Source organism: Dendropsophus ebraccatus, chromosome 3 (assembly GCF_027789765.1).
Source record: "Dendropsophus ebraccatus isolate aDenEbr1 chromosome 3, aDenEbr1.pat, whole genome shotgun sequence".
Lineage (NCBI taxonomy): Eukaryota > Metazoa > Chordata > Amphibia > Anura > Hylidae > Dendropsophus > Dendropsophus ebraccatus.
The window spans coordinates 96,640,030-96,664,486 of record NC_091456.1 but is presented as its reverse complement, the minus strand read 5'-3'; the positions used below and the strand labels follow the sequence as shown (position 1 = coordinate 96,664,486).

Genomic DNA, 24,457 nt, shown 5'->3' with positions numbered 1-24,457 from the left:
ATGCCCTCCCCATGTATCCCCCTTATAGATGCCCCCCATGTATCCCCCTTATAGATGGCCCCCAATGTATCCCCCTTATAGATGGCCCCTAATGTATCCCCCTTATAGATGGCCCCCATTTACCCCCCTTATAGATGGCCTCCAATGTATCCCCCTTATAGATGGCCCCCATGTATTCCCCTGATAGATGGCCCCCCATGTATACCCCTGATAGATACCCTCCCCATGTATCCCCCTTATAGATGCCCCCCATGTATCCCCCTTATAGATGGCTCCCAGCTCTGTCCCGTCCCTGGCAGCACACACCAGTGAGCTCACTGTGCAATGGGTATGTTACTTCCGGCACAGCGGGCGCTTGTTATAGACGCTTCCTACGCCGGAAGCACTATCCCCAGTGCACACAGAGCTCACTGGTGTATGTGCTGCCAGGGACAGGACACAGCCGGGAGTCGGGAGCCGTGCGTCAGCCAGGGGCCCGTCCCAGCCTCCCTCTTGTGATTGCAAGGAAAACACTGGGAATAGGAGGGGGCAGTGCAGTGGCAAAGGGGGCCTCACGGGCCCCCACTTGGCAGCGACCACAGTCGCTACGCCACTGGTTTGAATGTTGAATATTTATTTTGGAACATTTTGGTCTTTGTTCAACAATTTCCCAAAATTGCAGTAAAAATGGCACCAACTAGTGGTGGCTTGCAAGTGTGCATCCTCTTTGGCTTAAAGGGAACCAATCAGCACAATGTACCGCGATATAAAACTATGGAGGAAGCAACCCCCAACATGGCAGGAGACCTTTCTACAAAACCTGCGCAGCCTTCCTGGGAGCGTAATCAGCTAAACTGTGTTGATTGGTTTACTTTAAAGCAAATTAATCTACTGTCTGAAGCTTTGGATCACTTACATCTTTGGCATATCCCTGTGACATGTCAAAAGTTTTTCTTAATGACAATGCCCATTTAAGTTATGTTACCATGCAGGCGTCACTTTATTATGTACTGTAGTTCATTGATTTGTAAATTAAGTGCGTTCTCATTGTAGTCCCTCTGACATGTTTTTCCAAAATGCTATTGATATCTCTTAAACTAAGAAGGTCAAACAATATGACATATTTGTGAAGATTTTTCAGTTTGCTCCTTACATCGCCACCATTTCTTTTCTGGCTTTGTCTCAGATGTCACAGTCTTTTTATTGGTACTCTTGACTTTCTTAGATTTAACAGTGCATGTAGCCTTGATGTTCTGTAGTGGGTTGTAATCGGGGCTTTTACTTTGTGGACACTGAAACTTTTCCTGAATCACATACCCCAGTCTTGTGGTTCCCATAAATCCATCAGGTGTGGAGACAAGACGAGTGATGGTTGCATAGGCATACTGTACTGCAAGCAAAGAACCTGTTTGACAACAGTTAACATAATTAGGTATACTTTTACTGATTCCCAGAAAAATTCAAGATCAGGATTTAAACCATATTCCTACACAGTGGTCACTGAATGCGGCTGCAATCATGCCCCCATGTGGTCACTAATAGCTTTTGGCAATATACGCATGGTTTCGGACATGTTTTGGTGACTTCAATGTGGAAATGCAGCCTTATGTTACATACATATATAGGTGAATAAAGAACAACCAGATATCTCTATTGATTACTAATAAAATGTAGTTTCAGGTACACAGTGGCAAGTCCAGGTGTGTAGTGTCCCTCTACAGGTGGTTCTTCCATCCAAGTAAAACTAGTTCTGTCTGGTGCCACAGTTAGTGCAGTTGGCTGCTGTGCCATACTTCAGCCACTGGGTGTCTCACTCCCCCTATGCACAGCTGCAGTTATGTATGAAGGTTCAGCCTATACACCTACTCTCTTACACTCACAGTTCCTGTCCCAAGGCCCTATATAAGTTAGGGGCTTCCTGGTTAGAGGAGTCTAGTCCCCGCCAGCAGGGCAGAAGAGGTATAGTCTAGTTCCAGCTAAGGAAGAGATAACACCTATCTTTTCAGTGTGAGAGACTCCAGCAGTCATACATTGTTGAACCCAACCCTGGGGTAACCAGAGTTACAGGCAGGGCCGGACTGGGACTTAAAATCAGCCCTGGCAATCAGACCCCAGCAGCCCACACACCATATCATGGATAGCCGTGTAAAATATGCGCTGTAGCAAAATCTGCTTCATTTTGCCGTGTCCCCCACTACTCCCTTAAACATGTGAACCCCACCATCAGCACCTAAAAATAATGATATAACATAATCTGCTGCGGATTTGATGCGGCATATTTATGCAATCATTTCAACTGATTAAATCAGAAGCATCAAATCCGCATTGGATTAGGTATGAATGTTCCCTTAAAGGGAACCTGTGGTGTCTATACCAAGTGCACAGCTGTAGATCCCAGCGTACAGGTCAGGGACTGGATCTTTAGTCCAGTGTAAACCTCTATAATCATTCTTTTCATTACCAGCTGAAGTGTCAGAGAGGTGGAGCCACAGCAGCACCTTCTGCCCCGCCCCTTCCTGCTCTGACTGATGGACGTATAGGGTGCTGGTGCTGCTGCTGCTGCTGCTGTTGTGAAACTTTAGTTGGAAATGAAAAGGACAATTATATAAGTTTACACTGGACTAAAGTTCCTGTCAGTGATATCTCCCTCACACCTGTCTGCTGAGATCTACAGCCCTAGACCTAGATTCTCTTTAAAGGAGAAAAACATGGCCACCTTCTTCCAGAAACAGCGCCACACTCTTCTTCAGTTTGTGTGAGGTATTGCAGCTCAGTTTCATTGAAGTGAATGAAGCCAAGTTGTAATAACCATACACAGTCTGAGGACAGGGTGGTGCTGTTTTTGGAGAAAAGTTACTATATTTTTAAAATCCCTTTTATCCTGACTATGTCTGCACATCATATAATGGCGGTATAAGTAGTAAGGTTTTAATGGTTGTGATCTCATGTGTAATCAAAGCTACATAATAAGCTGCTAGATAGACATTTCCTACTGGATATCTATCTATCTATCTATCTATCTATCTATCTATCTATCTATCTATCGTATAAGTAGGGCCCCAGGACAAATTTTAGTATATATAATGGTAATGTAGGTAAGAATTTTCTGTGCATGATAATACTGTCATAGTTAATAACACCAGGAAGCAAATATTATCACCACACTATACACCTTACTGCTATACTGTTATTAAGCAAACCCACCAATATTCCAATACTACCAGTATATAAGTAACAAATAATATCACCACACCATGAGCATTGCCATTACCACCACATAATGACTAATACCGCTATACTGTGACTGAATACAATCCACTATATAAAACACTAATATTACCAATAATATGAGTAATACCATCACACCATGCCCTCTACCCGCAGCATACGGTGACTGGATAATACCACTATACTGGCACCAAATAACAGCCACTATATAAAGACCAATATTCTCCCAGAACAGTGACCATAGAACACAGGTGTCACACTCCGGCCCTCCAGCTGTTACAAAACTACAGATCCCATCATGCCTAGACAGCTAAAGCATGACGGGAATTGTAGTTTTGCAACACCTGGAGGGACAGGTTTGACACCCCTGATACTGAGGTAGATCCCAGCTGTATAAAGGTTCTGAAGACCTTATAAGGGTCTATTTAAACAGAAAGATTATCTGCCAAAGATTTGAAGCCAAAGCCAGAAACAGACTATAAACAGACATCAGGTCATAAAGGAAAGCCTGAGATTTTTCCTCTTTTTAAATCCATTCCTGGCTTTGGCTTCAAATCTTTGGCAAATAATCTGTCAGATAATCTTTCTGTGTAAACGGACCTTTAGTGATATAGTGCAGTTACATCCTGTCACTCACAGTAGGCGTCTTCTCTTCATGAAGAGACGTCCACTTTTCCTTTTCTTCTCCATCTGGCTCCGGCCATCATGAAGGCTTCTCTGGCCAGGACTCCTCTCCACGGGATCTGTCAGACAGACATTTTAGGTTTCTTGCTCCAGCAATATCCTCATCTATACATCCCTCCATATAGAATAGCCCCCCTGCTGTACATCCCCCATATAGAATAGCCCCCCTGCATCCCCGCATTTAGAATAGCCCCCCTGTGCATTCCCCCATATAGAATAGCCCCCTGCATCCCCTCATAAAGAATAGCCCCCTGCATCCTCTCATATAGAATAGCCCCCCCTCCTGTACATCCCCCCATATAAAATAGCCTACCCTGTACATTCCCCCATATAGAATAGCCCCCCCTGCATCCTCCATATAGAATAGCCCCCCCCTGCATCCCACCATATAGAATAGCCCCCCCCCTGCATCCCACCATATAGAATAGCCCCCCCCTGCATCCTGCCATATAGAATAGCCCCCCTGCATCCCGCCATATAGAATAGCCCCCCCCCGCATCCCCTCATATAGAATAGCCCCCTCCTGTACATCCCCCCCATATAAAATAGCACCCCCTGTACATTCCCCCATATAGAATAGCCCCCCCGTGCATCACGCCATATAGAATAGCCCCCCCTGCATCCCCCTATATAGAATATCCCCCCTGAATCCCCAATATAGAATAGCCCCCTGCATCCCCCCAATATAGAATAGCCCCCTGCATCCTCCCCCCAATATAGAATAGCCCCCCTGCATCCCCCCAATATAGAATAGCCCCCTGCATTCTCCTCCCATATAGAATAGCCCCCTGCATCCCCCTCCTATATAGAATAGCCCCCTGCATCCCCCTCCTATATAGAATAGCCCCCTGCATCCCCCTCCTATATAGAATAGCCCCCTGCATCCCCCTCCTATATAGAATAGCCCCCTGCATCCCCCAATATAGAATAGCCCCCTGCATCCCCCTCCTATATAGAATAGCCCCCCCCTGCATCCCCCTCCCATATAGAATAGCCCCCTGCATCCCCCCATATAGAATAGCCCCCTGCATCCCCCTCCTATATAGAATAGCCCCCCCCCTGCATCCCCCCATATAGAATAGCCCCCCTGCATGGCCCTCCTATATAGAATAGCCCCCCCTGCATCCCCCTATATAGAATAGCCCCCCTGAATCCCCAATATAGAATAGCCCCCTGCATCCCCCCAATATAGAATAGCCCCCTGCATCCTCCCCCCAATATAGAATAGCCCCCCTGCATCCCCCCAATATAGAATAGCCCCCTGCATTCTCCTCCCATATAGAATAGCCCCCTGCATCCCCCTCCTATATAGAATAGCCCCCTGCATCCCCCTCCTATATAGAATAGCCCCCCGCATCCCCCTCCTATATAGAATAGCCCCCTGCATCCCCCTCCTATATAGAATAGCCCCCTGCATCCCCCAATATAGAATAGCCCCCTGCATCCCCCTCCTATATAGAATAGCCCCCTGCATCCCCCTCCTATATAGAATAGCCCCCCCCTGCATCCCCCTCCCATATAGAATAGCCCCCTGCATCCCCCCATATAGAATAGCCCCCTGCATCCCCCTCCTATATAGAATAGCCCCCCCCTGCATCCCCCCATATAGAATAGCCCCCTGCATCCCCCTCCTATATAGAATAGCCCCCCCTGCATCCCCCCATATAGAATAGCCCCCCTGCATCCCCCTCCCATATAGAATAGCCCCCCCCCCCATATGGCCACATATGAAGGGGTTAAAAAAAAAAAAAAACATTCTCACCTCACCTCGATCCCCAGCAGCTTCTTCCTTGGCTGGATCTTCGGTCCACGGCGGCGGCGGCTCTCCTCTCTCTTCTCCAGGTCCTCAGCGGCGCGTCAGGGAAGTGACGTCACCGCTGGGGGCCTGGTGGAGGTGGCTGCAGACGTGCCTGCGCGCGGCACGTCTGCGGCCCTCGGCACTTGGTGGGGGGGGGGATCAGGCGCGGCGGAGACACGCCACTGCAGCCCCCTCCCGCAACCACAGCCCGCTCACCTCGACCCGGCTGGCCCGCTCCTGACGTGCTCCTGCAATCAACGAGGGGCCGATGCGGCCGGCCGCATCGGCCCCACATTGATTGGATTGGAGGAGCACGTCAGGAGCGGGCCGCAGCGGTGATTTTTTAATTTATTTTTTTTTTCCATTGTGCGGCCCCCGGGCTGGTAATCTGGCCAGCCCAGCGGGCATTTGCCCGCCTTGCCAGATTACCAGTCCGGGCCTGGTTACAGGAGTAACCCCTTTGCCTACAACATCGATTCCTACTTTGGAATAGTCACCTCCTTAAGAAGGAGAGAGAAAAAGGCTGATCCACAGTATTGCAGAAATGCAAGTAAGCCGCTCTCTACTGACTAAGCTCGACTACGTAGGAAAGCCTCTACTTGTTAGCTTCACCCAGAGACAGAGACCTAGGACTTGTACTATCCTGTCAGGGCGGTCACCGATATTGAGAGGCAGAATACGGTCAGATAAGAAACGGTTAATTAAATGTGAGTACGAGGAGTTCTTCAAGTCTCACACTTTAAACACATCCCGGCAGAGTAGAAGACCTATCCGGCCCCTATCTACTGCTACAGATTCTTTTACTTTACTTCACCTCAAGCTATTGTTGTTATTACTATCATTTATTCCACCGTTTAAAGCACTCTTATATCCTTTTGTATTGCACTGAAGAAGTAAAGTTTAAGCATTGTTTAAGTGGGGTATCTCTGTCGCCGCACTTTACACCTCACACTTACACTAGTTCTACTAAAGGTGTCTGGAGGTGGATGTTACCACTCCTGGCCACCGTGACAAGTTGCCCCAAAACACCAGAGCCAGCGGCGTAGCTACCATAAAGGCAAGACAGGCAGTTGCTATGGGGCCTGGCCAGGAGGGGGCCGGGGATGCACAGGGAAGATAAGTCCCTCTGGTTAACCCCTTATGTACTGCAGTGTGTAAGTAACCCAAAGTTCACTTACATGCTGCAACACAAAAAAGGGTTAAAAAGCAGAAGACGAGACTTGTGCTTCACTGCTCTAATAAACTCTGACCTCAGTTCTCTGGAGCTCAGTGCAGAGGTCAGGGGTTATCAGTGCATGAGCAGTGTAGAAGAGATCTCCTTGTCTTCTGCTTTTAAAGCCTTTCTTGTGTTGCAGCATGTAAGTGAACTTTGGGTCACTTACGCACTGCAGTACATAAAGGATTAAGCAGAAGTTAGTCTGCTCCTGCACCTATGTATTTAACTATAAGGGCTTCTAATGGGCCCTTATAGTTACAGTAAATACAGTCGACTGACAGAGCAAGCAGCTATTGGCTTTTTATGGCTGCAGATTGGGGTTTCACCTTTGGCCACAAGAGATTTCATTTTTTTGGCCACATCACCAATGTGATATAATTTTATTTTTTTGGCCATATATATATGCAGTGCTTTATGTTGTGCGTGAGGGGGGCCCCCATACAGTTTTTTGCTATGGGGCCCCATGAATCCTAGCTACACCCCTGACTGGAGCCCAATTGCTGGTTCAACACCAGTATAGTATCCAGTGTCCTGGGCTAAGGCAGGTGCAATCTATAATGATGCTGATATGCACCTATTGGGGGAGAACTGTGGATGTGGTTTTTCCACAGTGTTATGCTGGGTTTACACAAAACGATTATCGGGCGAATTTTCGCGATAACGATCGAATTCGAACGATAATCGTACGTGTAAACGCGGCGAACGATCGAAAAATTGTTCATTTTGATCTTTTAACATGTTCATAAATCGTCGTTCGCCGATCGCAAAAAATTTGGCGATCGTTCCGTGTAATTAGTCGTCGCGCGATAGTCCGGCCACCCGCCACCCGGCCCCCCACTTGCAGCCTGGCCCCCCGCTCATCCGCAGCCCCCTGCGCCGGCTCGATCGCCACCCCCACCGCCGCCGCCCCGATCGCCACCCCCGCCGCCACTCCGATCGCCACCCCCGCCGCCGCTCCGATCGCCCCGACCGCCTCGGCCAAGAACATACGTTACCTGCTCCGCGCAGCAGGTCTTCGGACATCCCCGGCTCCCCTCTTCAGCGCACTGATTGGCTGAAGAGATGAGCCGGGAATTTCAAACGGCTCCTCTTCAGCCAATCAGTGCTCCTCTTCAGCACTGATTGGCTGAAGGGGAGCCGTTTGAAATTCCCGGCTCATCTCTTCAGCCAATCAATGCAAGGCAGCACTGATTGGCTGAAGGGGAGCCGTTTGAAATTCCCGGCTCCCCTCTTCAGCCAATCAATGCACGGCAGCACTGATTGGCTGAAGAGGGGAGTCGTGAATTTCAAATGGCTCCCCTTCAGCCAATCAGTGCTGAAGAGGAGCACTGATTGGCTGAAGAGGAGCCGTTTGAAATTCTCGGCTCATCTCTTCAGCCAATCAATGCGCTAAAGATGGGAGCCGGGGATGTCGGAAAACCTGGTGCGTGGAGCAGGTAACGTACAGTATGCTCTTGGCCGCGGCGGTGGGGGCGATCGGAGTGTCGGAGACGATCGGAGCGGGGGGGCATTTGGAGAGGCGGCAGGGGGCGATCGGAGCGGCGGCGGGGGGGGGGGGGGCGATCGGAGCGGTGGCGTGGGTGGCGATTTTTCCGTACGATATATCGTACCGTCTAAACGCTGATCGTTATAAAAAAAAAATCGTTACTTCTAAATCGTTAATCGTACGATCGGGCCAATAATCGCCTCGTGTAAACTTACCATTAGGGTGCGTTTACACAGAAAGAGTTATCTGACGGATTTTGGAAGCCAAAGCCAGGAATGGATTTTAAAAGAGGATAGATCCCAGTCTTTCCTTTATGACACGATCCCTCTTTAGAGTCTGTTCCAGGTTTTGGCTTCAAAGATCTGTCAGATAAATCTGTCTGTGTAAACGCACCATTAGGAATGCAGTCTAATTGCATACATGGAAAACCAGCTGTAAGCACATCACAATGCTTAAAAAAAGCAAAAAAAAAAAAGAATTTAAAAGGGGTGATTGCAAGCAGTTTTGCAATGTACTCACTTTTTTATGTTTTCTATGTTTAAATCAATATTATACAAACTGTGCTTCATGCTGATATTTAGTCTTTTCTTTGTTAAAAACAAAATAGACCAAAACATGAAGTCTCATTGCTTTGCGTGGTCACGCACGGAAAGACACCATTTCATCGTGCAGGTTGTATATCAATTGAGGACAATTAACATAGGCTATTTACGTTATTAACTATGCATTATCTATTAACCATGACTATACAGTCAGCAAATCGGCACTTTCCGCCGGGTACGCCGGGGGCGGGAAGGGTGTGTGAAGGGGGCGGAACGGAGGGCGTGGACTCAGAGTCTGCGCGATTCACCATCCGTTCTGCAAAAAGATACGCCGAAAACATACTCCAGTCCTCAACTGGCGTAGGTTTTCGGCTGTGCGCACCGACACGCACGGGATTTATGTAGAGGCAGACCGCCTCTACATAAATCTCTGTAGCGCCGGAGATGCAGGGACATTTATAAGTCCGGCGTAAAAAACGCCGGACTTAATAAATGTCCCCCACAGCATCTGTATATATGCATAATAAAGACTTGTCTGGCTCTGTGCATGCTCAGGAGTGCCTGTAAATCAATACCAAGCCATGTCTGTAAGCGTGCAAACGACTGGGATTTCCAGTGTCTGGTTTTTTTTTTTTGAACAGAGAAGAGACCAAATATTGGCACAGAGGTAGCGTGGGCTACAATTTGATAGGAAGGGAGTAAAAACGTAAAAAAAAAATATTGCTAAATTGCTTGTGATCACAACCCCTGTTAAAAAAAAATTGTGACAGAACCACTTCTAACTAGCTTTGAATACATATTATATATCATAGTGTACACAAATTTGACCTTTGTTTTTACCTTGTTTTATCCTTTCCCCCTTTTAAACTTTTATTTCTGACAATTTCTATTTCATTTCTACTTTACTTCTTGCTCTTCTTTGTCAATATCTCCTTTTCTATATCCTCTCTCCAAAAAAACTTTTTTCTATGTTTTTCTTATATTTACTATCAGTAGTTACATGGTTAATAAGGTTGAAAAAGACAAAAGTTAAGGCGACTCTGTACCCACAATCTGACCTTCCCCAAACCACTTGTACCTTTAGATAGCTGCTTTTAATCCAAGATCTGTCATGACAGGTGATGCAGTTATTGTCCTAAACTGGCAGCCCCGTGCCCTATGTGAGTGGCCTAAATTGTGTATGCATTAGGCTGGCACAACCTCTCTGTTCCTCCTCCCCACCCTCCTCATCATTAGAGAAACAGATTGCTGAACCCAGGGAGACCAGCCAAACGACAACACTGCCGGCTGCTAGTGAAAGCGCTCAATGCAGTGAAGTCCTAGGTGCATTGCCCCCTGGGAAACATGAATAAGCAAAAGAGGAGCTTGTGGCCCTATGTAATGACAAGGGATAAATCAAGGCTAGGTAACCATCCACATACAGCTGTTTCGGGGTGTTGCCTCTCATCAGTGTGGAGCAGGCTTCTGTCTAGGTGGGAGCATTGCCTAGTAGAGCCATAAGAGAAACAGATTGCTGAACTCAGGGAGACCAGCCAAACGACAACACTGCCAGCTGCTAGTGAAAGCGCTCAATGCAGTAAAGTCCGAGGTGCATTGCCCCCTGAGAGACATGAATATGCAAAAGAGGAGCCCGTGGAGCCTCATTGAAGAGTCTCAAAACACAGGACTAACCAGATATCCCTCCGGGAAGGACTCCTCATCATTAGGAATGCTCCAGGCAGATTGCCTACTATTCGTCAGCTGTGTCAGCCCGGGTCAGTTAAGACACCTGTGCAAATGTTCAGCATCGAGAAAATGTTCCAGTGGCATTCCTAATGATGAAGTGGGTGGGGAGGAGGGACGGAGGGGTGGTGCAAAGTTAGGGCACAGATATTCTAAGCCACGCCCGTAGGGCACAGGGCTGTAAGTATAAAAGTTGTTTTTAGGACAATAACTGCATCACCTGTTGAACGGACTCCAGGACAGATCTTGGATTAAAAGCAGCTATCTGAAGGTACAAGTGGTTTGGGGGGGTCAGATTGTGGGCACAGAGTCGCTTTAAACCAATAACCTTACTGTGTTGATCCAGAGGAAGGCAAAAACCCTCACTAGTCAGATGCCAGTTGCACAGGGAGAAAAAATTTCTTCCCGACTTCACAAAAAATGCCAATAAGAATAAATCCCTGGATCCACGTCCTATCACATGTAATGTAGTGCCCATAACTTGTAATAATTATCGAGACAAGCATCCAGGCCTCCCCTAAACTTATTTAATGAATCAGCCATGACAGCATCATGTGGCAGAGAGTTCCATAGTCTCACTGCTCTTACTGTAAGGAATCCCTGTGCTGGTGGTAAAACCTGTATGTGGCAAATAACTGTAAAGCTTATCATCTTACCATTTGATACATCCCACACTTTGACAGCTCGGTCCTGAGATCCAGTATATATATAACACTCATCCGGTGAGAAACAGGCACATTCAACGCCTTGGAAAAAGAAGCCCTACAGGAAAGGTAAAAATAAATGTATATAAGTAGATGTTTCACTATATATAGAAATCCTCACCCTATGTGTAAAACCTATTTTTGAAAAGTACCACCTTTTTTTTTTTCAGGCGACCAGCACCAGAGTGCTGTGCTCACTTATCTGCTTCAATTGATTGTTGTCGGCAATTTCTTTACTCTGTGTGACACCAGATTGAGCACTCCATAGGGAAACATACAGATCAGTCACCTAGGATGTCTCCAAAGCAGCAATAAGATGCAACTGGTCGCAAACTGGGCCAAACTTGAACCGCATCCCGAAGGGCAAAGAATACAACACTGGTGACAACAGACCTGAGTAGGTGAGTGAGCAATTAGAAAAAAAAAGAGGGGGAAGGCTTTTTTATTGTCATTATGTCAGGGATTCGCGCACCAACCTGCGCCAGCCCCTGACAAGGGGGAGGAGAATACTAACCAAAAAAGGGGGAAGACCTAAAACAAGGACCAAAGGGGGAGAAGAAAAGACAAGTTGATGAGAGGAGTTTGTGAGCTCTGAGTTCCCCTGGGTTGCACTAGCCCTACAGGTCGATTCACCTCACGCACTCATGCTTTTACGCCCTGCTCCTGGGCCGTAACTTGAGCGTAAATCGCCGCCTTCCATACACCCACGAACACTACTTGCTCGCTGGCCAACACAAACACAACACTTCGCTGTATCGGGACCCACCAGTCGCTGTCATACATGTGACCCACCGACCGCTGCCAGAGATCCACGAAGCACGCACACGGAAGTTTGCTATGTTGGGACCCACTGGCTGTTGTCATACACATGACCCACCAGCCGCTGGTAGACACCCAAGCACAACATACATACACAACTTTGCTGCCACCACCCTAACTGTTACATTACTGGGGAGACAGGGAACCCCAAAGAGTGTTCCACTCACAAGCAGACACACCCACACGGTAGAGTAAGCAACCCGGTCATACACTATACGGTCACACACCGCACATGCACTCTTCCTGGAGCTAACTAGGTTTGTTTAGGCTACAAGACAAACCATCAAACTTTTAGGTTTAATGAATTAAAATGGACAGTACTGGGTTACTAAAAGATGGTTAACAAAAGACATACAGAAAACAGAAAACAATGAAAACAAAAGGGATAAAATAAGAAAGTTCTAATACTTGGCACAGGGATGCGTCGTATAGGTTCTTCCTTCCCAGGGGATTTGGGCTTAGAAAGTGGTGCACAAACCCATTCGATTGGATCCCCCACTTTGTGACAATCAAATATTGCAAACCTCTCATTTTTATCTAAGGGCTGAATGGGTTGGCCTGAGGGACATCATCTGACATCTCTAACTCAGCCCCTCTGGGCAGAGCTTCAGCCACCCCCCTCAGCCCTCAAGGGAACACACCTGTGAATATCAAAAAGATACCTTTCCAGGTGCCATATCAATCGTACAGGCCCCAGAGTCCACCCCCTGCTGGCATGGAGTCAGTGAGCCTGCCTCAGAGGTGCGAACTCAACACTCTCTACTCCACAATCTACTCCACCATCTCCTTTACAGCTCCATGCTTACACAGGGTAAACAGATGCAGATCCCCATAATGCAGGAGTGTAGTACAACAGGCTAGAATAGAGAAGCAGGGCTGCTGTCAGAGGTCTGTGTGGTCACATGACAGCAATGGGGAAGGGGTGTATGTTCGGCATGGACCAATCAGGAAGTGAGAATCACAGAGCTGTGCAGGAGGACAGTGACAGAAACTTTTCTATACAGAAGTGTGAATGGCTGAGTGTGAGTGCAGGCACATAATAGCAGCAGTGTGTATAGCTGAGTGTAAGTGCAGACACATTATAGCAGGAATAGAGAGGATAGGAAACACAAGGGCCGACAGAGACTGCAGGGAGCATGAAGGAATGAGCAGGACATATGTGGGCACATAAATGCAGCACTCTCTGTCAGGGGAGAGAGGGGTTAGAGCTATCAAGAGATTACCTCCACAGTTTTGTCCCCTGATGCAAACCCCAGCCTGAAAAAGATCTGCTATGATTTGGAAGGTAAAGGAAACTTCCTGGGTCAGAGTACAGTGCTGTATAACCCGCAATGCAGACCATGCCCCTCCCCCACAGTACAGGGAGCTCTTAAACCAAAGCAATGCTCTTAAACCAAGTTCCAATTTTGAAAAACAGTGAGCTCTTCTTGCAAAACGCTCTCAATCCAAGTTACTCTTAAACCAAGGTACCACTGTAACTTGACCAAGCATATTATAAGTCATTAGGGTCCTCTATCATCTCTAATATTAACAGAAGCCATGACTCTGTTGTTTCTTCTCTCAGGTTTTTATTCTTCAATTTCTTGTCTATACCCACACTGTTTCCCATAAGGTTTTACAGACTCCTAAATGCCACATACTTCTGTAGTAATTCAGCAATATATGGTCAGGTTAGTTTACAGCAAAGGATGTGACAGGTGGAGTCATCACTAGTCGTTGAATTTGCTAAAAGGCCGAGAAAGTTCAAATGGAACCTGGTAACCTGTAAGCAATAAAAATTATATGCCTGATATATGGTAAAATAAGGTAGAAGATAAAAGAAATAGACTTTTAACCTGCTTGTAACATTAACTTAAATTATTCTTTATTTAAAAATAAGAAAAAATCTTGAGTACCTTATAACACATCTCATGTTCCCAGTCTCCGGTCTCCATATTCCACAACCTCTGAACTGAGTCTTCACAGCCACTAAGTGCATATGTCTCCTTTGTACTAATTTCCAAGCAAGTGACTTTGCTTTCATGAGAGTCCAGTTTCTTGGTTTCATCTTTTCCAGGGTTGAATAGACAAAGTTCTCCACTTACCATTCCATAAATAACCCTTTGGTCTTCAAAGATAGCTACTCTGCTTACAGAACCTGAAATATTTGGATGTACTAAGTACAGGGGACCATCGAGCATCGGAAGAGGGTCTCCTTTAGTTACTTCATAAAGTAGAATAGTGTCTTCATAAGCCACAACTAGGTGATTTTCCTGTTTGCTCAGAGACAGACAAAGTACAGGTGAACTATGATCAGGAGGAGGTATGCAAGCAACATCCTGTCTTTGGTCTAATGGAAATGCCAGTACAGTGCCAGATGTCAAACCACAGAATAAAATTCTCTTGACACTTGCTACCTCCAGACAAGTTACCTCTGAAGAAGCTTCCAGGATATCTGTCATGCGACCTGCCAGACATTAGATATTATTCAATATTACTTTATTGCACTCTTTTTTGCTGTTACCAGAATGGCTGAAAATACTGAAAGTAATATACAAGTACAAAGCAAAAAACATTATAGAGCTATAAACTATAGATATTGTACTACTAGAATTTGATGTGACATAAAATCTGCAATTTTTCACTCTGGTGGGTTTTTGCGCTTATGCCGTTTACCAGGATCAGGAATGTAAAAATTTAATAGGTTGGGCGATAATGCACACAGCGATACCAAATATGTTTGTTTATTATTATTATTATTATTTTTTTTATTTATAAAATGGGAGAGGGGAGGTTAAACTTATATTGGGGGAGGGATTTTTTTTATTAATGAAAAAACTTTATTTTTACTTTTTATACTTTAACTTTTAGTCCCCCTGGGGGACTTCTATATACACTACTAATCACTTATAGAAAGCAATGCTGTGAATATAATACAGCACTAATTGATTAGTTCAGTGCTGTATTACTCTGGGCTGCTGCAGACAAGATCTACAGATTACTGAGCCAACATCATCGTCAGTGCGATGCTGAGCACCGGCCCAGTAGGAAGAAAGGATCTCCCCTCCGCGATGGGGAGATCCCCCCCCCCCCCCCCCCCCCCCCCACACACACACACACTAGACACCTTGGTTAGGGGCACACAGGACATTTAAATGCAGCTGTCAGTTTTGGCAGCTGCATTTAAATGCCTAATTAGCAGGTGCGGCGATTGGACAAAACCTGCTAATAGCCACAGTCCGCACGACCCCTCTCTGAAACCCCACAGCCCCCCACCTGCAACTGGTACATTCTGGTGCGGGAAGGGGTTAAATAAAATCTATGAAAAATTTGTGGAAAAATGTTAGCAGAATGAATGTTGGAGACTGGCAAAGCTGCCATATCTTACCTTGAACTGTGTCCCAGACAACAATTTTGTGCTTGTCACCAGTTTTAGGAAAATAAACCCTGTCTCCCGCACTTGACAGAGCAACACAACCACTACGGTCCTGGAAAGGTTGAAGTGTCTTGTGCTTTTCATCATAATCGAGATTCCACAGCTTAAGGTAGTAAGCATGGTTGGAACAAGAGACCAGTGTTCCTCCTTTCATGGCTAGGCCAGTGACTGGTACTCCCATCCCATAATAGCAGTCTAACAGTGTTCCTCTCTTAGACAGGTTCCAGACCTAGAAGTAATAAACATGCAAGTCTACTCTGCAGTCACCTTTTAGCACATGATGTAATATGTCTTAAGTTTTTCAATCTACTTGTTAAACACAATGTTTAACATATTTCAAAACATACAGCTAATAAATGCGAAATCTTCAAATCAACATTAAATAACTGTACTGCCAAATATATTCCTATGGGTAACAAATATAAACAGTTAAAATCAAATCCCACATGGCTTACAAACGAGGTTAGAGGGGCTATAAATGACAAAAAAGGGGCATTCAAAAATACCAATCAGAGGGGTCAGCTGTAGCCTTTAAACATTACAAAGAAGTCAACAAAACCTGTAAAAATGTAATAAAAGCAGCAAAAATTCACAATGAAAGGCAGGTGGCCATAGATAGCAAAAGAAACCCCCCAAAATTCTTCAAATATATTAATGCAAAAAAAACAAGGTCAGAGCATGTAGGACCCCTAAATAATGGTGACAGGGAGTTAATAACTGCGGATCAGGAGAAAGCTGAGTTACTTAATGGCTTCTTCAGTTCTGTATATACAAAAGAATAGGATGGAGCTGTGGTGGGTGGGGCCAGTGCTGAGGTGGGTGGGGCCAGTGCTGCTAACACATGTAATGTACTGAACTGGTTTACTATAGCTATGGTCCAAGATAAATTAAATAAACTCAATGTAACCAAAGCTCCAGGGCCTGATGGATTACACCCCAGAGTTCTTAGGGAACTCAGTTCTGTAATCTCTCTACCCTTGTATGACATATTCAGTGATTCTTTGCTGACTGGTATTGTGCCGAGGGACTGGCGTAAGGCAAATGTAGTGCCGATCTTCAAAAAGGGCTCTTGAACTTCCCAAGGTAACTACAGACCCGTAAGCTTAACGTCCATTGTGGGGAAACTATTTGAGGGGCTTATAAGGGACTACATCCAGGAATATGTAGTGGCTAATAGTATTATAAGTGATAACCAGCATGGTTTTACTAAGGATAGAAGCTGTCAAACCAACCTGATATGTTTCTACGAAGAGGTGAGTAGAAGCCTGGATGGGGGCGCAGCTGTGGATATCGTGTACCTGGATTTTGCTAAAGCGTTTGACACAGTTCCTCATGGACGTCTGATGGGTAAGTTAAATTCTATCGGTCTGGAAAGTTTAATGTGTAACTGGATTGAAAACTGGCTTAATAATCGTACCCAGAGAGTGGTGGTCAATGATTTCTACTTCGAATGGTCCCCGGTAATAAGTGGTGTACCCCAAGGGTCAGTACTGGGCCCTCTTCTGTTTAACTTGTTTATTAATGATATTGAGAGTAGAATTAACAGCAATGTTTCTATCTTTGCAGATGACACCAAGCTTTGTAGTACAGTACAGTCTATGGAGGATGTGCAGATATTACAGGATGACTTAGACACACTGAGTGTTTGGGCGTCCACTTGGCAAATGAGGTTCAATGTGGATAAATGTAAAGTGATGCACCTGGGTACTAATAACCCGCATGCATCATATGTCCTGGGGGGAGTTACTCTGGGAGAGTCGCTGATGGAGAAGGATCTGGGTGTACTTGTAGATAATAGACTACAGAACAGCACACAATGTCAGTCAGCTACTTCTAAGGCCAGCAAGATATTGTCATGCATTAAAGGGGTTGTCCGGCGATAAAAAATTATTCACAGAATAACACACATTACAAAGTTATACAACTTTGTAATGTATGTTATGTCTGTGAATGGCCCCCTTCCCCGTGTCCCACCACCCCCACCCGTGTACCCGGAAGTGTGGTGCGCTATACATTACCTGTCGCGTGCCGACCACGGTCTCCGATCGTCAGCAGTGACGTCTTCTTCGGGAGCTTGGCGGATCTTCCCGAGTGCCGGCCGCCCTCTGCAGCGTCATCCGAAGCTCAGCCGCGATTGGCTGAGCATAACTGTGCTCAGCCAATCGCGGCTGAGCAGCTGATGACGTGGCCGCGTCATCAGCCGCTCAGCCGCGATTGGCTGAGCACAGTTATGCTCAGCCAATCGCGGCTGAGCTTCGGATGACGCTGCAGAGGGTGGCCGGCACTCGGGAAGATCCGCCAAGCTCCCGAAGAAGACGTCACTGCTGACGATCGGAGACCGTGGACGACACGACATGCGGTGAGTATAATGCACCACACTTCCGGGTCTAGCGTGGGTGGGGGGAAACACGGGGAAGGGGGCCATTCACAGACATAACATACATTACAAAGTTGTATAACTTTGTAATGTGTGTTATTCTGTGAATAATTTTTTATCGCCGGACAACCCCTTTAAAACAGGCATGGACTCTCGGGACAGGGATATAATATTACCGCTTTATAAAGCTTTGGTGCGGCCTCATCTGGAGTATGCCATCCAGTTTTGGAACCCGATTCATAAAAAGGATGTTCTAGAGCTGGAGAGGGTACAAAGACGGGCAACTAAACTAATAAGGGGAATGGACCATCTTAGTTATGAGGAGAGATTAAAAGAATTAAATTTGTTTAGTCTGGAGAAGAGACGTATTAAGGGGAGATATGATTAATTTATTTAAATATATAATTGGCCCCTACAAGAAATATGGGGAAAAGATGTTCTAGGTAAAACCCCCTCAAAGGACAAGGGGGCATTGCCTCCGGCTGGAGAAAAAAAGGTTCAATCTCCGGAGGCGACAAGCCTTCTTTACCATGAGAACTGTGAATCTGTGGAACAGTCTACCACAGGATCTGCAATAACAGTTCAAGGGAACAGCACAGGCCAAAGTCCTAGGTAGAAACAGTAGATATAGAGTGCTCGTCTCACCAGACAGGACCCCTCCGTCCAGATGCAACTGCTCAAAAATCAACCGGAGACAGCACTACAAAGTGAAAAAAGGTGATGCTTTTATTCACATCCTACTTCTGCTGCAGAAGTAGGATGTGAATAAAAGCATCACGTTTTTTCACTTTGAAGTCCTGTCTCCGGTTGATTTTTTTACCACAGGATCTGGTCACAACAAAAACAGTAGAGGGCTTTAAAACCGGCCTAGACAAATTCTTACACCAAAATAATATAAATGCATATGTATAGAACTTATCATCCCTCCCCCTTCCCTGTATCCATCCCCTTCTTGGTTGAACTTGATGGACATGTGTCTTTTTTCAACCGTATTAACTATGTAACTATGTAATATATATATATATATATATATATATATATATATATACTGTAGTTTTGATGTATAGGTTTAGAAAATTTAGTACTAACTCGAATGGTTTCATCTTGTGATCCTGTTAACATAATATTCTTTTCACTGTGAATTGCAGCAGTTTTCACCAGGTCTTCATGTTGTAGACAAGAATCAAACAATGTTCTTAGAGTATTAGAATCAGCTTTAAATACCTGGACTTGTTTTCCAAATCCTGAGTAAAATAAGCATGTAAAGAATGTTACTTCAGGATGAAAAATATCATACTTAATAAAGGTTTTTTTTTATCACTTAGCATTAGAGGCGGCCTCTGTATCAGATTCGATTCAAACAAAAAAAGCAGGAAGCAGGGTTGTTCTGTCCAGTCAAAAACAGGATGCCATGCTGAAAATGCTGAGAAAAAAAAGCTTTTAAATCTGACTGTGTGGGGCCTAGTGTAGCCTGCTATGACTCACTGCACTTGTCTCCTACCTCTCACACCAAATCTTGTGCACTGTGGCATTGTGAATTGGCGCAGGCTGATGTGCCTGAAATTGTCACTCAAATCCTTTCACTAAAGCACATGTGCCGCCTCACAATTGGGGGTGGGGGGTGGCGGACAGATTCCCTTCAAAGTCCTTGGGGTCTGTTGAGTGCTGTTGGTGACGGATGTACAGTGGATCAGCTGGCTCCATTTTACATTCTTCATCCAATTTTTTTCTGTCCTTGTTTTTTTTTATCATTTCATATACTATAATTTCAGTCAAATCAATATACCCCTGCTTACCAACAGCAAACAATGACTCGTCTTCAGACACCACCACGAAGATCACAGCACCAGGCAGCTTTTCAGTTGAAACACCTCCTCCTGAAGAAATCTAAGTGAGAAAAACATAAGCCTTTCTTTAAACAGTAACATTTCTTGTTTTAAAAGCCAATGGCGTCATATTTCCTGCTATTACATGTTAGGGCTGCAGATTAGTGGAGTATCTTTGACTCTACCAAAATAATAGTATTTCAAACAAGTATGCACATGGGGCATTGTTTCTGTTGCCTGCCACTCAACATGTCATGCTTTATTCATATTACAGATGGGAGGGATACAATATGTGAAACATGTGACAACAGTTTTGAGGCAAAGGACAAGCAAATGATCTCTCTACAGCAGGCCTTTTCAAACTGTGAGGCAGGCATCAGGACTGAGGCACCCATCGCAATTGCGATTTAAGTATTAGACTAGACAGGCCTATCTCTGATTGTACCAATGTTTATTTGGTGACATAACCGAATCTATTTGTGTCACATAATACAGAGAATCCAAAAACATGTATGCCGTTAGGTAACTGTATATGTTTAATATGTTAAATACAGTATGTACCCTTTCATACCAATGCTAAGGAGCCATTTTTGAATCCAACCACCATCTTTCCATATTTGGGAATGATGCAGCTACAAACTGGGTGTGCTGTTTCATCATCTATTCCAGGTAGCTGTCGAGACCCTCTCAATTCTCCTGTTGCGCTGTCCCAGATATGTAAGGTCCCTCCTTCAGTTACTGTCATCAGGATCTTTTGTGGGGTGAATACTGCTGCTTGCAATGGAAACCCAGGAGCACCAGGTGTAATGGATATTACAGGGTCCCCTGATTCTATATTCCACCCACAAACCTACAAGAAACATGGACAAAGACTGGTCTGCAAGTACACAACTTAAATTGACATAGTTATATAGCCTTAAAGCATACCTGCCATTTTAAAATATTTTTAAAAATCTCCATAATTTGGTTACATTAACCTTTTAGAGTATTGACAGAGTAATTTTAGTGCATTAACTTCTGTTATCCTCAATGATGCACAGCTATTTCTCATTAACTTTTTCAGGGGGTGGGACCAGAGCTGGGCTGTTTGCCAGTGGTACATGCACAGTTATTTTTTTTCTCTTACTTACTTGGCCAAACACAGCACAGCATTTGCTCCTCTGATATGCATTGACAAAGTGAAATGATGAAAGTATGCTGGATTAAACAGGTGGCATTGTGCTATAGGGTGATTTAAAAGTATATTACTATAGATGAAATGGGAAGGAAGAAGGGGGTTACTAATACTGGTCTAGTGAGTTGTTGTGTGAATAGAGATGAAAAAGAAACAGCAGTAGCATGGAAAGGAATGGGTTACACTAAGCACTACCTCTGCTGAGTTGAGAAGAAAGCCTTGATTTACCTTTCAGGCACAGTGTAGATCTTCTGGAGAAGGCATACAAGCTCATAGTTTGCATGCTTAATTATAATTCACACCTAAAGAATCTTTAAATTTGTCATTAAAGATAACTTTTGATATAATAAGGCTTGTCAAAAGTTATTGATTGCAGCAGGTCTCACTGCTGAGACCCACTGTAATGAGAAGATGAGAAGCCAGGAAGAAAGCATTACAGCAGTCTGATCCACTCCCTGGTCACTCATTAATTCTGACAATGTAGCCCCATAGACTTACATTGTGGGAATTAGCCAATCAGGAGGGTTACTGGCATGGCATAAGACCCACTGTGATCAATAGATTTTGATATGTCTGGTGATCTGTCAAAACTTATTTTTAATGACAGGCACTTTTAAATTCTCTTTATAAATTAACACTGCACACCACTGTTAACCAACAGACCGGCAGTATCAAACTAGGTGTCCCATTATAGTGTATAAGAGGCTGTGTCTTTTGTCTGTTAACAAAGATATTGTTTCACCTTGGATCCAGATGCTGAGTAAAGAATGCCAATCTTCTCATCCACATGTAAGTATGCATTTTCATAGAGTGTGTGATCTTCTTGAATACACAAATACTTTTTGCCAGTGATTAGATTCCATAGAAGCAATGTATGATCCAAAGAACCAGAAACAGCTCTAGTTCCAAAACCAAAAATCTTTACACATCGTATTCCAGCTGCACAAGAAAACAGAAGTGGATAAGATTTATTGTATTCTATGAAATAATGCCTAATGCACGTTTTATCAGGAAATCCGGATAGATTTCCTGACCCATAGGACAGGGCCGTCTTAACAGCATTATGGGCCCCTGGGCAGAGGTGCGAATTAACCCCCCACCCCTAGCGGCCGCCGCCCCTCTTATCTGGTAAGGTACAGTGGTACCTTGGTTTAAGAGTAACTTGGTTTAAGAGCTCACAGTTTTTCAAAACTGTGACTTGGTGTAAGAGCATTGTTTTGGTTTAAGAGCTCCCTGTATTGGGTGGGAGGGCGGGTGGAGGAGGGACATGGTCTGAATAGCGGGGTCTACAGCCCTGTACTCTGACCCAGGAAGTCTCCCTCACCTGCCAAATCATAGCAGATTCACTTCAGGCTGGGGCTTACATCAGGGGACAGGACTGTGGAGGTAATCTCTCCATAGCTGTAACCCCTCTCTCCCTGGACAGAGAGTGCTGCATGTATGTGCCCACATCTGTCCTGCTCATTCCTTCATGCTCCCTGCAGTCTCTGTCAGCCCTTGTGTTTCCCATCCGCTCCATTACTGTACAGTAACTTATAATATCACAATATGTTTGTTTCATCTGTTTTACATGTTATTCAGAATAATAAATCATTATTTTTTGGGTGTGGAACCAATTGTCTGCATTTCTATAATTTCTTATGGGAAAATTTGCTTTGGTTTAAGAGTGATTTGGATTACAAGCACGGTCCTGGAACGAATTATGCTCGTAATCCAAGGCACCACTGTATATTGCCTATAATAGTGATTGTCATATATGTTGCACACATACAGTATATCACTATTACAGGCAATATACCTTACCACCTATTTATCTACCATATAGATACAGGTATAAGGGTGGAGCAGTAGGTAGGTGGTTATATAGCCTATAATAGTGATATATGTGTACAAATATATATGGGGGGTACAGGTATATGTGGGGTATACAGGTGGTGGGTAAAAGCCTAATTAATATATATTGGTGCCCCTCTCTATATATGAGACATGTTGCTGTCCCTCTGCATATACGCCATGTTGTCTCCCTGTATACTGTATAATACAGGGAGTCTGTGTATACTGTAATATACAGTATACAGGGAAACAACACGGCTTATATATAGAGAAGGGCAAAACAACATGTCTTATATATACAGAGGGGCAACAACATGACTATTATATATGAGAACCATGTTGTTTCCCTGTATGTATACTGTATAATACAATATACAGGGAGACAACATGGTTCATATATAGAGAAGGGCAAAACAACATGTCTTATATATACAGAGGGGCAACAACATGACTATTATATATGAGAACCATGTTGTTTCCCTGTATGTATACTGTATAATACAATATACAGGGAAACAACACGGCTTATATATAGAGAAGGGCAAAACAACATGTCTCATATATACAGAGGGGCAACAACATGACTATTATATATGAGAACCATGTTGTTTCCCTGTATGTATACTGTATAATACAATATACAGGGAAACAACATGGTTCATATATAGAGAAGGGCAAAACAACATGTCTTATATATACAGAGGGGCAACAACATGACTATTATATATGAGAACCATGTTGTCTGCCTGTATGTATACTGTATAATACAATATACAGGGAAACAACATGTCTCATATATACAGAGGGGCAACAACATGACTATTATATATGAGAACCATGTTGTTTCCCTGTATGTATACTGTATAATACAATATACAGGGAAACAACATGGTTCATATATAGAGAAGGGCAAAACAACATGTCTCATATATACAGAGGGGCAACAACATGACTATTATATATGAGAACCATGTTGTTTTGCCCTTCTCTATATATGAACCATGTTGTTTCCCTGTATATTGTATTATACAGTATACATACAGGGAGACAACAATGGAGTGATAGGTGAAGGATAAGTATATAATACACTGCTGTATACACTGAATGGGGATATATATACACACACTCAGGAGGAGGATAAGTATATAATACACTGCTCGATACACTGAATGGAGATATATATACACTCAGGAGGAGGAGAAGTATATAATACATTGCTGTATACACTGAATGGGGATATATATACACACACTCAGGAGGAGGATAAGTATATAATACACTGCTGTATACACTGAATGGAGATATATATACACACTCAGGAGGAGGATAAGTATATAATACACTGCTTTATACACTGAATGGAGATATATATACACGCTCAGGAGGAGGATAAGTATATAATACATTGCTGTATACACTGAATGGAGATATACACACACTCAGGAGGAGGATAAGTATATAATACACTGCTGTATACACTGAATGGAGATATATATACACACTCAGAGGAGTTACACCCCCGATCCCTCCCCCTCCCTGTTTACCAGTTCACCCACGGCCCTGTCTGCATCCCTGCAGAGAGCACTCCCATGATTAACACCTTCCCTGCCAGCTAGCCTCCCCCCTCTGGTATCAGCACATACTCACTCAGGCT

The 24,457-nt window shown here is 44.4% G+C and overlaps 1 protein-coding gene across 1 annotated transcript in view; it reads right to left on the bottom strand.

Moving 5' to 3' along the window:
- Positions 1-1,036: 1,036 nt before the first annotated feature.
- The window catches only part of NWD1 (NACHT and WD repeat domain containing 1), a 49,655-nt gene continuing 26,234 nt past the window's right edge, over positions 1,037-24,457 (bottom strand). Inside the window, exons 14-21 of the mRNA XM_069964428.1 lie at positions 21,713-21,909; positions 20,368-20,646; positions 19,767-19,857; positions 19,060-19,214; positions 15,546-15,822; positions 14,074-14,624; positions 11,312-11,417; positions 1,037-1,384 (exon numbers count right to left, since the gene is read on the bottom strand). Coding sequence (XP_069820529.1) covers positions 1,086-1,384; positions 11,312-11,417; positions 14,074-14,624; positions 15,546-15,822; positions 19,060-19,214; positions 19,767-19,857; positions 20,368-20,646; positions 21,713-21,909 — 1,955 coding nt within the window. The 3' untranslated portion in view covers positions 1,037-1,085. The remainder of the gene's footprint in view (positions 1,385-11,311; positions 11,418-14,073; positions 14,625-15,545; positions 15,823-19,059; positions 19,215-19,766; positions 19,858-20,367; positions 20,647-21,712; positions 21,910-24,457) is intronic.